The sequence below is a fragment of the Vulpes vulpes genome, chromosome 16 (assembly GCF_048418805.1).
Source record: "Vulpes vulpes isolate BD-2025 chromosome 16, VulVul3, whole genome shotgun sequence".
Lineage (NCBI taxonomy): Eukaryota > Metazoa > Chordata > Mammalia > Carnivora > Canidae > Vulpes > Vulpes vulpes.
The window spans coordinates 75,211,984-75,228,942 of record NC_132795.1 but is presented as its reverse complement, the minus strand read 5'-3'; the positions used below and the strand labels follow the sequence as shown (position 1 = coordinate 75,228,942).

At 36.8% G+C, this 16,959-nt stretch overlaps 1 protein-coding gene across 12 annotated transcripts in view; it reads left to right on the top strand.

The window, feature by feature from the left end:
• The window catches only part of PREPL (prolyl endopeptidase like), a 65,999-nt gene that overhangs the window by 30,163 nt on the left and 18,877 nt on the right, over nucleotides 1-16,959 (top strand). For all 12 annotated transcript variants that reach the window (XR_011997876.1, XR_011997877.1, XR_003234015.2 and 9 more), the window contains 3 exons: nucleotides 4,415-4,631; nucleotides 5,242-5,427; nucleotides 13,805-14,002. Coding sequence is in view for 8 of the 12 variants with exons in the window: in XM_025992567.2 (XP_025848352.1) it covers nucleotides 4,415-4,631; nucleotides 5,242-5,427; nucleotides 13,805-14,002 (601 nt within the window). In the remaining 4 variants the exon portion in view is untranslated. The remainder of the gene's footprint in view (nucleotides 1-4,414; nucleotides 4,632-5,241; nucleotides 5,428-13,804; nucleotides 14,003-16,959) is intronic.

The following is a 16,959-nucleotide window of genomic DNA, read 5'->3' as shown; positions in this document are numbered from 1 at the left end:
CAATGTGGGACTTGATTCCAGGACCCAGGGATCATGACCTGAGCCAAGGGCAGATGCCCAACCACTGAGCCACCCAGGCATCCCTCTCCTTACTCTTTATTGGTCTGTTCAAAATTTCTATTTCTTCATGATTTAGTCTTGATAGGTTGTTTCTAGGAATTTATTCATTTTTTCTAAGTTATTTAATTTGTTGGCATGTAATTATCCATGATAATCTTATGCTCCTTTTGATTCCATGCTATTAGCTGTAATGTGTCCTCTTCCTTTCTGATTTTGAGTCTTCTTTTTTCCTTGGGTAGCTAAAAGTTTGTCGGTTTTATCTTTTCAAAAAGTGGCTCTTAGTTTTGTTCATCTTTTCTCTTATTTTTCTGGTCTCTTTAATTTACTTCTGCTCTGATCTTTGTTCCTTTCTTCTGCTAACATTGGACTTATTTTTTGTTTTTCTAATTTTGGGGGGCATAATGTTAGATCGTTTATCTGAGATATTTCCCCCTTTTTTTTTTTTTTTTTAAGTAGGCTTCACACCCAAGGTAGGGCTTGAACTCACTACCCTGAGATCAAGAGTTGCATACTCTACCAACTAAGCCAACCAGATGCCCCTATTTGAATCTTTTTAAGATTTATATATTTGAGGGGCACCTGGGTGGCTCAGTCGGTTAAATGTCTGCCTTAGGTTCAGGTCATGATCCCAGGGTACTGGGATCAGGCCCTGAATCAGTCTCCCTGCTCCAAAAGCCTGCTTCTCCCTCTTCTTCTGCCCCTCCCCCCTGCTCATGCACTCCGCCCCTGCAACTCCCCCAAATAAATGGATAAAATCTTTTTTAAAAAAAAAAGTAAGCCTTAAAAAAAAGAAGGTTTTTTTATTTGAGAGAAAGAGTGGTGGGAAGGGGCAGAGAGAGTGAAACTTAAGCAGACTCCATGCTGAGCACAGAGCGCAGTGTGGGCCTTGAGTTCCCAATCTTGAGATTACACCTGAGATGAAAACCAAGAGTAGTCAGAGACTTAACCCACTGTATCACCCAGGCACCCCAAGATATTTCTTAATGTAGGCATTTATCACTATAAACTTCCCTCTTAGAAGTACTTTTGCTGTATCCCTAAGTTTTGGTATGTTATATTGCTATTTTCATTTGTCCAAAATTGTTTTTTACTTCCATTTTTATTTCTTTGACTCATTGCTTAATCAGTGGTTTATTACTTAATTTCCATGTATTTGTGAATTTTCCAGATTTTCTCTTATTAATTACAATTGTGGTTAGAAAAGATACTTGGTATGAGTTCAGTCTTCTTTAATTTGATAATAATTGTTTTGTGACCTAACATATGATCTGTCATGGAGACTATTCCTTTTATTCTATTAATGTATAACTTAAGAAGAATGTATTCAGCTGCTGTTGAATGGAATGGTCTGTATATGTCTGTTACATCCACTTTGTCTTAAGTGTACATAGTTCAAATCCAAGTCCAACATTTTCGTACTGATTTTCTGCCTGGGTGATCTCTGCATTGTTGAAATGGGGTATTACAGTCCCCTGCTATTATTGTATTGTCTATTTTTCCCTTCAGATCTGTTGGTATTTGCTTAATCCATTTAGGCGCTCTGATATTGAGTGCATATAGGCATACCTTGTTTATTGCACTTCACAAAGTGCTTTTTGTTGCAATCCTGTGTGGAGCAAGCCTGTTTGGCACCATTTTTTCAACAGCACTTGCTCACTTCATGTCTCTGTCACTTTTTGGTAGTTATTATGCCTTTGACTCAGGTCGTGATCCTGGGATCCTGGGATCCTGGGATCAAGTCCTGCATCAGACTCCCTGCAGGGAGCCTGCTTCTCCCTCTGCCTGTGTTTCTGCCTCTCTGTGTGTGTCTCTCATGAATAAATAAATAAAAATCTTAAAAAAAAAAAAAGAAATTACAAAAGGAGTGACAGTATTCTTGGTTACCTAAAATATTAAACTTTTACGTCAGAAGCCATTATAAACAAAATCCAGATGGCAAAATGGGAAAGTATTTTCAGCAAAAGGGCAAGTTAATATCCTTAATTTATGAAGTGATGTTTATAGACTGATAATTTAAACTATATCCCAAGTTTAAAATGAACAAGGACACATCCCAGAAGAAATAAAATTGACAAACATGTTAATGGCCAATACAGAAGGAATATTAGCCATGCTTGGGGTGCCTGGGTGGCTTACTCGGTTAAGCATCTGTCTTCAGCTCAGGTCATGATGGGATTGAATCCCACATCAGTCTCCTTGCTCTGCAGAGAGCCTGCTTTTCCCTCTCCTTCTACCTGTGGCTCCCCTTACTTGTGCTACCTCTACCTCTCTGTGTCAAAAATATAAATAAAATTGGGATGCCTGGGTGGCTCAGTGGTTGAGTGCCTTCAGCTCAGGGTGTGATCCTGGAGTCTGGGATCAAGTCAGTCCCACATCAGGCTCCCTGCATGGAGCCTGCTTCTCTCTCTGCCTATGTCTCTGCCTCTTTCTGTGTCTCTCATGAATAAATAAATATTTTAAGAACATAAATAAATAAATAAAATCTTCAGAATCTTTTTTAAAAATTAGCCATGCTTATCTCTGTGTTGTAAGATCCAGGATTATCATTCTTCTCTGTATTTTTCAGTATTTTCAGTATGGATCAATAATAAAAATAGAGGGCACCCCAGGTGGCTCAGCAGTTTAGTGCCGCCTTCAGCCCAGGGTGTGATCCTGGAGACCTGGGATCGAGTCCCACATCGGGCTCCTTGCATGGAGCCTGCTTCTCTTCTCCCTCTGCCTGTGTCTCTGCGTCTCTCCCTCTCTCTGTGTCTCTCATGAATAAATAAAATCTTAAAAAAATAATTATATATAAATACAGCATTTAAAGACATCCAGTCAGTATGTCAGTCTGAATTAATATAATGTTCTTGGGATATCATTTGATTTATGTGTCAAGAGTCATTAAAAAGGGCAGCCTGGGTGGCTCAGCGGTTTGTGGTCCTGGAGACCAGGGATCCAGTCCCACTTCAGGCTCCCTGTGTGGAATGGAGCCTGCTTCTCCCTCTGCCTGTGTCTGTGCCTCTGTTTCTTGTGTCTCTCATGAATAAATAAATAAAATCTTTAAAAAAAAAAAGTCATTAAAAATATTGTTTAATTAAATTAGTATTTCCATTATTAAGAATTTGTCTCAGGGAAATAACTGTAAAGGCCAGGGAGGAAGAACTGTCTTCGTGAAGTTCTCTGTTATGTTCTCTATTATAATGAATTTATAATAATATTATAAACATTAAAATATAAAGTTTTAAAAATTCTGATACTGCAGCATGATAGAATAGTAGGTAGCCATTAAAAATAATGAGCATGAAGACTAAGGTAGGGGGGTGCTGATATTATGTGAAGTCACAAATGCAGAATATGAAACTGCATCTATATTCTACTTATATCAGTTTAAAGATATGCATGAATAAAATAAGTCATGGAGATAAAAAGTACAGCATAGGGAATATACTCAATAATATTGTAATAATGTTGTATGGTAACAAATGGTAACCCCACATATACTGTGATGAACATTGAGTAATGTATATAGTTGTCTAATCACTATATTGTATGCCCGAGCTAATAGACAATTATGTATCATCTGTACTTGAATATTAATAAAAAATTAATTTAAAAGTGGGAGCAGGCAAAAAAAATAAAATTTAATTTAAAAAATAAAAATAAAGTGGAGCAGGCATGCATGAAATGCAAATAAACTTGGGAAGGAAAAATAGAAAAAAATTAAAATCGTTATATTAATTTATTTAATGTGTTGAGATTGCAAGGGTTTTTCTTCCTATTTCTGTTTTTGTTATTTCTACTCTGTTATAAAAACTGGGAGGGAGAAAAAAGCCAACATGCACGCAGAGGAGGAACAAAGTAAACTCTGTCTCTCTTCTTCCCTACAATTAATTACATATCTCCTCTAAGAAGTTTATTTCCTCTTCCCAGCAAAAGCCCTGTAATTATTGTAATTAAGTGAGAGTTAGATGATGTCTACAGTTGACCATAAGATGCAGTCAGAAAAAGTTGGATTGATGGATACACAGATAATGTGATAAAGGAAATATAGCAAAATATTGGTAATAATTGAATCTTGGTGGGTATATAGGTATTTACCTGACATTTTCAACTTTTCTATAGGTTTGAAAAATGTTCATAATAAAATGTTAGAGAAAAAATGGTTTTGAATACCTTTGTGAAGGAATTGAGAAAAAAAATAATAGCCAGGTTTTTTAATGTATAAGCAATATTCACTAAAAACAAGGAGTTTTTAATTTTTGTCTGCATTATAAATCAACATATGTACAACAGGCAGTGAGATGTTGGTAGGTAGGTAGCATGCCTTTGAAACTTACTGGATTTTCTTCTCTTTCTCTGTATGCGTGTGCAGCTACTTTGTTTTCCTTTATCTTACAAAAGACAGTCGTTTCCTTACCATAAATATTATGAATAAGACTACTTCTGAAGTGTGGCTAATAGATGGCCTAAGCCCTTGGGATCCACCAGTACTTATCCAGAAACGAATACATGGAGTACTTTACTACGTTGAACATAGAGATGATGAATTATACATTCTCACTAATGTTGGCGAGCCTACAGAATTCAAGGTAATCCGGGATTCTCCGTGTACTTATTTGAGCTTTGAAAAGTGTCATACTTCCATCAACATTTCTTGCTCTAATAATTAACTGTTTTGGCTTTTGGTTAAAAAATAAAGGTTTTTGGTAAAGTGTAGAAATTGATGCTACCTTCCTACCCATAACCAGTCCCATTTCTCTTCCCTTAGATATAATGCTTCTATGTAATTATGCCTAAAAAGGTTAGTAAATGGAACGTACTGATCTTTACCAGTTATCAAAGCCAAACTTAATGATTTGAAAGAACAAACTTTTATAAACTCATAATTTTTATAATTTAGCAATTTGGATTGATCTCAGCTAGGCAGTTCTGATCCCAGCTGGGCTCCTGAATGCATCCCCAGTGAGCTGTTTGTCAAATGCCTTCATTCAGACACATCAGTTTGCTGTAAGGTGAGCACTAGGCCCTGCTGCCTCATCACATGAGCATTCACGTGATAACAGTCACACTGCAGCTCTGGGGCAGAGTTCAGTTCTTTGGCTCTTCATAAAACAGTGCAGATTAATACGGACTAGTTTTCTGGATGCTGTAGTCATCACATTTTGCTACCTAGATCTCTTCTGACTTTGTTCCACACAGCTCATGAGAACAGCAGCTGATACCCCTGCTATTATGAACTGGGATTTATTTTTCACAATGAAGAGAAATACGAAAGTAGTAGACCTGGATATGTTTAAGGATCACTGTGTTCTGTTCCTGAAGCACAGCAATCTGCTTTATGTTAATGTGATTGGTCTGGCTGATGATTCAGTTCGGTCTCTGAAGGTATGCTTAATTTCCAAAAGATTACTATTAATCAAAATCCATATAGCCTAGCTTAACAGAACATCAAATTTTGAATAATAGCAGTGCACTTTTTCCTGAAAAGAAGTGTAATTTAAATGACATGTAGCATACAAGGTTTTTTCATGTTTAGGAGGTTTATTTTAGAATTATTTAGAGGACCTTGCTTTTAATAAAGTTTTACTTAAAATACTGTCTTACAGCATGAACTTTAGAAGTGTCCTATTTTTCTCTTTCCTTATCTCTGTATATCATACATCTCTACAATTTTAGGTATGCTGATAGCTCAGGCCAGCTTGACAGCTAACCAGATTCTGCTTGCTGCTCCCATCCTATAACCCAAGTAGGGATAGTAGCTGTGCCCACTATATTTCTGCCTTTATGTCTGCACCATCTTCTTTTGTCAATTTTCTTACCTGCCAGGGTTTTCAGGGAGAGGTGGCAGTGCTCCCTGCTGCAGCAGAGGTGTGATAGTGGCACATCTGCCTTCTAGGCTAACTTGGTGGTATTGCCTGTGGCTGCCAGCCAAGAAAATCTGCCTATACAAGTGAACTTGTTAAAATTGGTGAATATACCAACCTTACTGCGCCATGGTAAAGTAGCATTAACATGTAGGTCAGGTACTAGGTGCTGAAGGAAAGGAGAAAGGCTTCCATTTTCCTTGAATACATATTTTTCTATTCTTTGGGTAAAATCCAGTAGTGTGATTGCTGGATAGTAGAGTACTTCTGTTTTTAACTTTTTGAGGAACCTCCATATTGTCTTCCACTGTGGCTGTACCAATTTGCATTCCTATCAACAGTGCAAAAGGGTAGGGTGCCTTTTTCTCCACATGTTGCCCAAACCAGTTGTTTCTTCTGTTTATTTTAGCCATTCTGACAGGTGTGAGGTGGCATCTCATTGTAGTTTTGATTTGTATTTTACTGATGAGTGAAAATGAACATCTTTTCATATGTCTGCTGGCCATATCTTCTTTAAGGAATGCCTGCTCATATTTTCTGCCCATTTTTAATTGGATTATTTATTTTGGGGGGGGGGGGTGAGTTCTTTAAATATTTTAGATATTAGCCCTTTATGGGATATGTCATTTACAAATATCTTCTTCCATCCTGTAGGTTGCCTTTTAACTTAGTTTCCTTTGCTGTGCAGAAGCTTATTTTGATGTAGTCCCAATTGTTTATTTTTGCTTTTGTTTCCCTTGCCTCAGGGGACATATCTAGAATAAGGTTGTATGGCTGATATTGCCTATACTCTCTTCTGGAATTTTTATGGTTTCAGGTCTCACAATTAGGTCTTTGATTCATTTTGAGTTTTTGTGTGTGTGTGGTGTAAGAAAGTGGTCCAATTTCATTCTTTTGTATATGGCTGTCCAGTTTTCCCAGCACCATTTGTGGGAGTTTACGAAATTATCTTTATTCCCATTGGATATTCTTTATCTTTTTCTCAAAGATTAATTGACCATAGAGTTGGGGGTTTATTTCTGGATTTTCTATTACATTCTGTTGATTCATATGTCTGTTTTTGTGCCAATTCCATACTGTTTTGGTCACTATGGCTTTGTGATATACCTTGAAGTCCGGAATTGTGATGCCTCCAGCTTTGGTTTTCTTTTTCAAGATTGCTTTGGCTCTTTGGGGTCATTTGTGGTTCCACATAAACTTTAGGATTGTTTGTTCTGGTTCTGTAAAAAATACTGTTGGTATTTTGATAGGGATTGCACTAAATGTGTAAATTACTTTGGGTAGTACAAACGTTTCAGCAATGTTTTTTCTTTCAACCCATGAGCATGAAAGGTCTTTCCATTTGTTTGTGTCCTCTCCAGTTCCTTTCATTGGTGTTTTATAGTTTTCAGAGTACAGATCTTTTACCCCTTTGGTTAGATTTATTCCTATTATTTTTGGTATAATTATAAATGGGATTGTTTCTTAATTTCTATTCTGCTTCATTATTGTGTATAGAAATACAACAGGTAGCTATACATTGATTTTTGTATCCTGCAACTTTACTGAATTCATTTATCAGTTCTAGCAGGTTTTTGGTGGTATCTTTCAGATTTCCTAGTATCATATCATCTGCAAATAGTGAAAATTTTCCTTCTTCCTTACCAATTTGGATGCCTTTTCTTTCTTTTCGTTGTCTGATTGCTGAGCTAGAACTTGCAGAACTCTGTTGAATAAAATGAGAGCATACTTCTTTCTGACCTTAGGGGAAAGGCTCTTGTTTTCCACATTTAAGATGACTTTAACTGTGGGTTTTTCATAAATGGCTTTTATTATGTTCCCTCTAAACCTACTCTTTTGATGGTTTTTTTTATCGTGAGTGGATGTTGTACTTTGTCAAATGCTTTTTCTGCATCTACTGAAATGATCATATGATTCTCATCCTTTCTCTTTCTAATGTAGTGTATCACATTGATTGATATGTAAATATTGAACCACCCTTGCAACCCAATCCCACTTGGTTGTGGTAAATGATGTTTTTAATGTATTGTTGGATTCAGTTTGCTAGTATTGTGTTGAAGGTTTTTGCATCTATGTTCTTCAGGGATACTGACCTGTAGTTCCTTTTTTTTGTTGGGGTCTTTATTTAGTTTTGGTATCAGAGTAGTCCTGGCCTCATAGAATGAATTTGAAAGTTTTCCTTCGTTTCCAAGTTTTTGGAATAGTTTGAAAAGAATAGGTATTAATTCTTGTTTAAATGTTCGATAGAATTCACCTGTGAAGCCATTTGGTCTTGGATTTTGGGGGGGAAGGGGTTATGGGGTGGTTTTTTTGTTTGTTTGTTTGTTTGTTTGATTACAGATTCCATTTCATTGCTGGTTACCAGTCTTTTCAAATTTTTTATTTTTCTTGTTTCGGTTTTGGTAGGTTATATATTTGTGGGAATTTGCCCATTTCTTCTAGGTTGTCCAATTTATTGGACAATTATTGGCATATAATTTTTTGTAATATTTTCTTATGATTTTTTTTTTTTTTTTTTGTATTTCTGTGGTGTTTGTTGCTATTTCTTCTCTCACATTTGTAATTTTATTTTGGGTCCTTTCTCTTTCTTGGTTAGTCTGGCTAGAAGTTTATCACCTGTATTGATTTCTATTTTTTTTTTTCCACAGAGCCAGCACCTCATTTCACTCATCTATTGAGGGTGTTTTGAGGAGGTTTTGGGGTTTTGTTTTTTAGTTTCTATATCACATTTCTCTTCTAATCTTTTAGTATTTCCTTCTTTCTGCTGGGCTTGTTTTTATTTTTTTAAGCTTTATTTAGGAGAGAGGGGGTAAGAGAGGGTCTCAAGCAGACTCCTCACTGAGCGCAGAGCCTGAAAGAGAGCTTGATCTCACCACCCTGAGATCACTACCAAACCCAAAACCAAGAGTTGGATGCTCAATAGACTCTGCCACCCAGGTGCCTAACCTTCTGCTGGTTTTAGATTTTGTTTGTTCTTTTCCTAGCTCCTTTAGGTGTAAAATTGGGTTGAGATTTTTTTATTGCTTAAGGTAAGCCTGTATTGCTATAACATTCCCTTAGAACTGCTTTTGCTGCATCCCAAAGGTTTTGAACTCAACATTGTGTTTTCATTTGTTTCTACATAATTTTTCATTTGTTTTCTGGGTGACCCATTAATTGTTTAGGAGCATGTTATTTAACCTCCATGTAATTGTGATCTTCCCAGACTTTTTCTTGTGGTTTACTTCTAGTTCCATAATATTGTGGTCAGAAAAGAATGCATGATGTGACTTACATCTCTTTAAATTTGTTGAGGGTTATTTTGTGGCCTCATATGTCATGTTTGGTCCATGTGCATTTGAAAATATTGTGGTATTTTATTTTAGGATGGAATGTCCTGAGTATATCTGTTAAATTCATCTAGTCTAGGGTGTCATTCAAAACCATGGTTTCCTTGTTGATTTTTCTCTTTAGATGATCTGTCCATTGATGTAAGTGGGATGTGAAAGTTTCCTGTTATTATTATATTATTACCAATTAGTTCCTTTATGTTTCTTATTAACTGTTTTATGTATTTGGGTGCTCCGATGTTGGGTGCATAAATATTTATAATTATTACATCTTTTTGTTGTTTCCCCCTTATTATATAGTGTTCTTCGTCTCTTGTTACAGTTTTTGTTTCAAAATCTATTTTTTTCTGTGTAAGTATTGCTACTCCAGTTTTTTTTTTTTGACATCTATTTGCATGATAAATGTTTCTCCATCCTCTCACTTTCAATCTGTAACTGTTTTTAGGTCTAAAATGAGCTTCCTGTAGACAGCATGTAGATGATGGGTCTTGTTTTTTATCTATTCTGTCACCCTGTATGTTTTGATTAGAGCATTTAGTCCATCTACATTCAAAGTAATTATTGATACGTATGTACTTATCGCCATTTTATTACTTGTGGTGGTTTATGCAGTTTTTCTCTGATCCTTTCTTTCTTTCTCTTTCTTACTGATATATTTGGATTTCTCTTTATTCCTTGCATATTTATAAGTGGTTTTTGATACGTTTTATTTTTTTGATACGTTTTAATACAACCCTCTTCTGCATATAGCAGAAGTTTATATTTAGTTGATAGTTGTTTAAGTTTCTTTACTCCTCCCCCAAGTTTTAGGTATATGGTGTCATATTTTACATCCTTTCGAGTTCCTTGACTGATTTTTTTACAGGAATATTCATTTTTACTGTTTTTGTGTTTCCTACTGTCATACTCTTTTTTGATCTTTCTTTTCCACTCAAAGACTCCTCAAGATTTCTTGCAGAGCTGGTTTACTGGTCATGAACTCCTTGTTTGTTTGTTTTTTTGTTTGCCTAGAAAACTCTTTCTCTCTCCTCCTATTCTAAATGGTAGCTTTGCTAGATAGAGTATTCTTGGCTGCAAGTTTTTTCCATTCAGCACTTTTTTTTTTAAGATGTTATTTATTTGAGAGCGACAGCACATGCATGTGTGTGCACAGGCAGAGGGAGAGGGAGGAGCAGGCTCCCCATGGAGCAGGGTGCCGGATGCAGGACTCCATCCCAGGACCCTGATGCTTACCTGAGCCACCCACACACACACACCCAGTTCACACTTTAAATACATCATGTCACTCCTTCCTGACTTGGAAAATTTCTTCTGAAAAACCCACAATAACCTTACGGGATTTCCTTTGTATGCAACTGTTTTTTGTATGCAACTGTCTTCTTTTGTCTTGATGTTTTTAATATTTTTTCCTTATCACTATATTTTGTCGTTTTAATTACAGTATATCTTGGTGTAGATCTGCTTTTGTAGATTTTTTAGATTTTATTTATTTATTCATAGAGACAGAGACAGAGAGAGAGGCAGAGACACAGGCAGAGGGAGAAGCAGCTCCATGCAGGGAGTCTGACGTAGGACTCGATCCCGAGTCTCCAGGACCATGCCCTTGGACCAAAGGCGGTGCTAAACCACTGAGCCACCTGGGCTGCCCTTTTGTGGATTTCATTGGAGGGTTATCTATGCCTCCTGGATCTGGATATCGGTTTCCTTCCCCAGATTAGGGAAGTTTTCAGCTATTATTTCTTGAAATAAATTCTCTGCCCTTTTTTCTCTTTTTTTCTGGAACTCCTTTAATTTTTTTTTGGAACTCCTTTAATATTAATATTAATTCTGTTTTGATGGCATCACTAAGTTCCCTAAGTCTGTTCTTGTTTTGCATAATTCTTTTTTCTCTCTTTTGCTTATCTTGATTACAGTTACTCTGTATTCTAGGTCATTAATTCTTTCCTCTGCTTCTTCCAGCCTGCTGTTCATTCATTTCATCAAGTGTGTTTCTCATTTCGTTTATTGAGCCCTTTGTCTCTGCTATGTTATTCCTTATTTCTGTTAATGGTTTCACTTATGTCTTCCACTCTTTTCTCAAGTCCAGTGAGTATCCTTATGATCATTGCTTTAAACTCCATCAGGCATGTTACTTATATCTGTTTCGCCTAAGATCTCTGGCTATGACCTTGTCTTTTTATTTGGGAAAAATTCCTGTCTTCTCATTTTGTCTTAAGTCTCTGCGTGTGTTAGGAAAGTCAGCTGTGCCTCTTGTTCGTGAGGGTGATGGCTTTATGAAGAAGAGGTCCTGTAGTGCCCTGCAATGTAATTTTCCGTGTTCACCAAGGCCTGGTGCTTCCAGGAGTGTCTCCAGTGGAATATCATCGTGTCTTTAATTTATTCTATATTTCCCAATATGTAGTACTTGTTAGGCCTTGTTATAATGTTCTGAGTTATCAACACATGGAATCAAGTACTACATTATATACTAGGTTATACTTAAAGAAAATTTTATAGATCTGAGCCTTTCATGAACTGGGTAATACTGATTAATATGCATAGACAGTGTCAATCACAAAGAACAAAATCTTTAAGCCAAACTAAGAGTGGATTATAAAGTATTTCTGTATGTAACATCTCTGCCCAGTAGGCACCTGACTAAAAGGCTTTTTAAAACTCAATCTGAAAACAGAAATGTAAAAATCCTTAATATATTTGTCTCCTCTCCTTGGTCATCATATCATCAGTTTTTCCTGATATTTTTTTTCACAAAAATAAGTTATATTTTAATTGGTTATAATATTTAATTTAAGCAAATTGTGAAAAGTTTCTTGCTTTGTATTAATGTCAGTTTACAGGAGGTGTTTACATGCTTGGGCCAATTTTCTTTCAGCATGTATGTCTTAATCACTCTTTCAGTGAAATAAATGATTTGCTGGTAGAATGCTAAAACTGAAACTGTTCCTGTCAAGTATCTAAGAAATATCTGCATATCAAAGCCAACCTAAAATTATTCTGGTGCTGTCCATTAATATACCCAGATGTTACTACAGGATTATCTCAGTAGGAAATGTGGCTTAAGGTGTCTTTGAGATGGTTAATGCTTATTTCCACATGAGCTAGATAAATTTTAAGAAGTCCATAGCCTTGGAACGGTTTTGTTATGGTAAAACTTTAACCTTGGTCCCACTACTTTAAAAAATAACACCCAAGAGAGTTTTTTATTTATTGGAACCACCTGGTCTGAAAGTATGACTGCTTACAGCATGGGACACGTGGAACTTTTTTTTTATTATTAATTTCACCAAAGAACAACAACAAAAAAAAAAGTTTGCCTCTGTGGACTGAGGCACCATGTGCCCTCTTTCTGAAACCTGGTTACAAGGCCAGTAGCAGTGGTACTTTTTCCCACTAAGGTCTCTGTTTACTACGTTTATGCTGCCAAACTTCGCAACTTTCACATGTCACACTCTTCTTTCCAGTTTTGTGGCTTTGCACTTAAGTAAACATTATCCTTGAACATAATCCTCAATCTGAGGACAGTCAATAAGGAAGTCTCTTTAAGAGACTTTATGAATATACATCCTTATTGTGTTTTAGGAAGATAGATTCTTTGAATTAATTGCAAGACATGCTCTGTGAACATAAGCTCTTTGGGTTTAGTTTCTACAGGTTAGATGGTGTACTCTTTATCCACATGGCCCCCACCTAACCCTTTCTGAATAGTGCCCACCAGTGACATTGCTGTGCCAAGACCTCTGATTTTCTAAGGAATTTGTTCTTTCTACAATTACTCAGGAAAAGAAAGGCAATTTTCTTTTAATGTTCTGACTCTTGGTACCATTTCTTATACTCTGTCATCTGCTTACCAGAGTTCTTTGAAAGGTGTAAGAGGGATGTTAGTGGCAGGCTTGAAACTGGACCCTGCTGCTCTGAGAGAATGAATTTTGATTCCTTTCCCTTTTTTTTCTTAAAGTTAAGAATCATAATCATAATAGCTGTGAGTCTCTCTGAGTGGAGATGCCAGGAAAGGTTTTGTTCTGCACAATGGTTAGCCTAGGAGCTAAAGTTAGAAACAAATTGTAAATGCTTTAGGGCTGCTGAGCCAGTTTGTAGCCCTGGAATAATAACTGTCATCCCTATGGCTGTCTAGGCAGCAGGGGAAGGGCTGATGGGTAAATTATTAAAAACACAAGAGAGAGATTTCATGTTCTTTGAGAACAGAGACCTATAGATGTTGTTGGGTTCTGGAATTAGTACTTGATTTGCTCTTTTTCTTAACCATTTTACTATCCACTGCTCAAGTTTATACCCAAAATAAACTTCTTTATTAATAGAGATTTCATGTAAATCCAGATTCATAATGAACCATTTTTCTATAATTTTTCCTTAGTTTATTAGTCATTAACGTAGAGTTGTTCATTTGTTACTCAAAATATATTTGTGCTGAAATAATACTTAAAGGAGGTATTATGTATAACAGATAAAAATTAACTTGATATCCTCATCGTATTGTTTGTAGCAGACTCAGAAATTTAATTAATGATACTTAGTCTAGATAAAGAGTAAAAATAACTTTTCTTTCTTTAGCTCCCTCCTTGGGCCTGTGGATTCATAATGGATACAAATTCAGACCCAAAGAACTGTCCCTTTCAGCTTTGCTCTCCAATACGTCCCCCAAAATATTACACATACAAGTTTGCAGAAGGCAAACTGTTTGAAGAAACTGGACATGAAGACCCAATCACAAAGACTAGTCGTGTTTTACGTCTAGAAGCCAAAAGCAAGGTAAGAAGGCTTTGTAATCTCACCTCTGAGCCCCCATCTATTACAGGCATGCTGTCAGGTGCTGTACAGTTGTTGCTGGTACTGTAGTAGCATGGTTTTGTAAAGTAGATCTCACACACTCCAGCAAGGCCCAAATTATTTTTAGGGGATACATAGATTCTTTTTGTAACTTTAATATTCATATATTTATTTTAACATGGATTAGAAAATGTATAACCAGCACATCAAGCTCTTGAGTTCACGTGTTGTTTCTATTTGAATTTTTTTTTTCTTCTATTTGAATTTTTAAAGTTGACTTAAAGAAGTAGTCAAAGTCGGTTTCTACTTATGGCAAAAATTGTGAAGGTGGTGAGCAGTTGACCTAGAGTGAGCTAGATTTATAAAAGTCCTGCCTTAAAAAAAATAAAAATAATAAAAGATTAAAAAATAAATAAAAGTCCTGCCTAAATTAATTAATTAATTAATTAATTTTTTAAAAAGTCCTGCCTTCGTGGAGCTTAAATCTAGTGGGGAAGGTGACCAATGAAGGAGTAATTGGCTAATGTACTGATTGCTGCAAAGGAAGCTACACTGAGTACAGTGGAAACAGGACACAAGGATCTTTCTCAGGCCGGAGAGATCAGTGAAGGCTTTTCTGAGGAAGTGAGGTCTCAAGTAGGATTAAGAATTAAGCTAGAACGGGGGCAGGAGGAATCCATTTTGTGTAAAGGCCCTGAATTGAGGGAGAAGTGGTATATTCAAGAAGTATAAAGGAGGGCAGCCTGGGTGGCTCAGCGGTTTAGCGCCCACCTTCAGCCCAAGGTGTGATCCTGGAGACTCGGGATCAAGTCCCACGTCGGGCTCCCTGCATGGAGCCTACTTCTCCCTCTGCCTGTGTTTCTGCCTCTCTTTCTCTCTCTGTGTCTCTCATGAGTAAATAAATAAAATCTTTAAAAAAAAAAAAAAGTATAAAGGAGGGGGCACCTCGCTGGCTCAGTCAGAAGAACATGCAATTCTCGATATTGGGGTCATGAGTTTGAGCCCCACATTGGGTGTAGAGCTTACTTAAATGTTTTAAAAGGTATAAAAAAGGACAATACAGCCAAAGGTTAGAGTAAAAAGAGGCAAGACCGAGGGGGGAGTGTAAAGTAGAAAAGAGGGGCGCCTAGGTGGCTCAGTGGGTTAAATGTCTGCCTTCAGCTCAGGTCATGATCCCAGGGTCACCGGATTAAGCCCCATGTTGGGCTCCCTGCTCAGTGGGGATCTGCTTCTCCCTCTCTATCTGCCCTTGACTTATGCTTGCTCTCTCTCTCAAATAATGAATAAAATATTTTTTTAAAAAAAGAAAGTTTGTGCAAGTGAGGAATAAATTAATCATCTGTGGCCTTGGATTTAAAGAATTTTCAGACCTTAGCATATTAAAACATCAGATAATTGCACGTGCTGGCAGTGAATTATGACACAGCCTTTTGTCTTTGTGAATTTTTTCTTTAAACTATTAGTTTCTTTAAACTATTAGTTTTAAAAAAATAAATAAATAAATAAACTATTAGTTTTATTTAAATATATATTTTTCAGTAATACAAAAGCAATACACACTTTTTTTTCTTTTATTAAATTCAATTAATTAACATATAATGTATTATTAGTTTCAGAGGTAGAGGTCCCTGATTCATCAGTCTCATGTAACACCCAGTGCTCATTATGTCACATGCCCTCCTTAATGCTCATCACCCAGTTACCCCATCCCCCACCCACCTTCCCTCCATTGACCCTCTGTTTCTTTCTCAGCATTAAGAATATCTCATAATTGGGACACCTGGGTGGTTCAGCAGTTGAGCGTCTGTCTTTGGCTCAGGGTGTGATCCTGCGGTCCCGGGATTGAGTCCTGTGTTGGGCTCCCTGTGTGGAGCCTACTTCTCCCTCTGCCTCTCTCTGTCTCATGAATAAGTAAATCTTTAACAAAAAAAGTCTTTCATAATTTATATCCCTCTCTTATTTCATCTTGTTTTTTCTTCTTTTCCCCTATGGGAGTAGTACACTTAGAAGAAATGCAAAAATGCCAAGTATATAAAGTTTAGACGACTGCTTTTTGGTCCCATTTGCTGTACCTCTTAGATGTAATTACTGTTTACCGTTTAGTGTGTCACCATAGATTTTTGTGTTTTGTTTTTTGTCAATAGAATAGGCTTTGTTCTGCTTTAGAAATGTGGGATTATACCAGTCTATTAAAATGTTGTTGTAGTTATTATACCCCAAATGGAAAGAACAGTGAAGCTAAGTTCTTGGGGAGCCCAGGGATTCTTTATGAATTAGAGAAGGGAGACAAGTGCTCAGTGGAATCTACTATAACTTTTTTTTCTTTCTTTCTTTCTTTCTTTCTTTCTTTCTTTCTTTCTTTCTTTCTTTCTTTCTCTTTCTTTCTTTCTTTCTTTCTCTCTTTCTTTCTTTCTTTCTTTCTTTCTTTCTTTCTTTCTTTCAAAGGTTTATTTATTAGCACACTAAATGTGCGTGGGTACAGGGGAAGGGCAGAGGGAGAGAGAATCTCAAGCATACTCCTGCTGAGCAGGGAGCCCACTTTGGGGCTCAGTCTTAGGACCCTGAGGTTACGACCTGAGCCAAAATCAAGAGTCAGACACTTAACTGACTAAGCCACCAAGGTGCCCCACTGCTACAACTTTCCACATGCATTTTTGCACTGCTGATTAACTCAGATCCAGCTCATCACAGGACTTGCCACCAACCTCACCTCTTCCTTTTCTAAGTTTTCTTTTAAAGATTTTATTTATTCATGAGAGGCACAGAGAGAGAGAGAGGCAGAGACATAGGCAAAGGGAGAAGCAGCCTACCCACGGGAAGCCCGATGTGGGACTCAATCCCAAGACCCCGGGATCACGCCCTGAGCCCAAGGTAAGGTAGACAGTCAACCGCTGAGCCACCTAGGCATCCCTTGTCTTAAGTTTTCAACCAACTAGTTT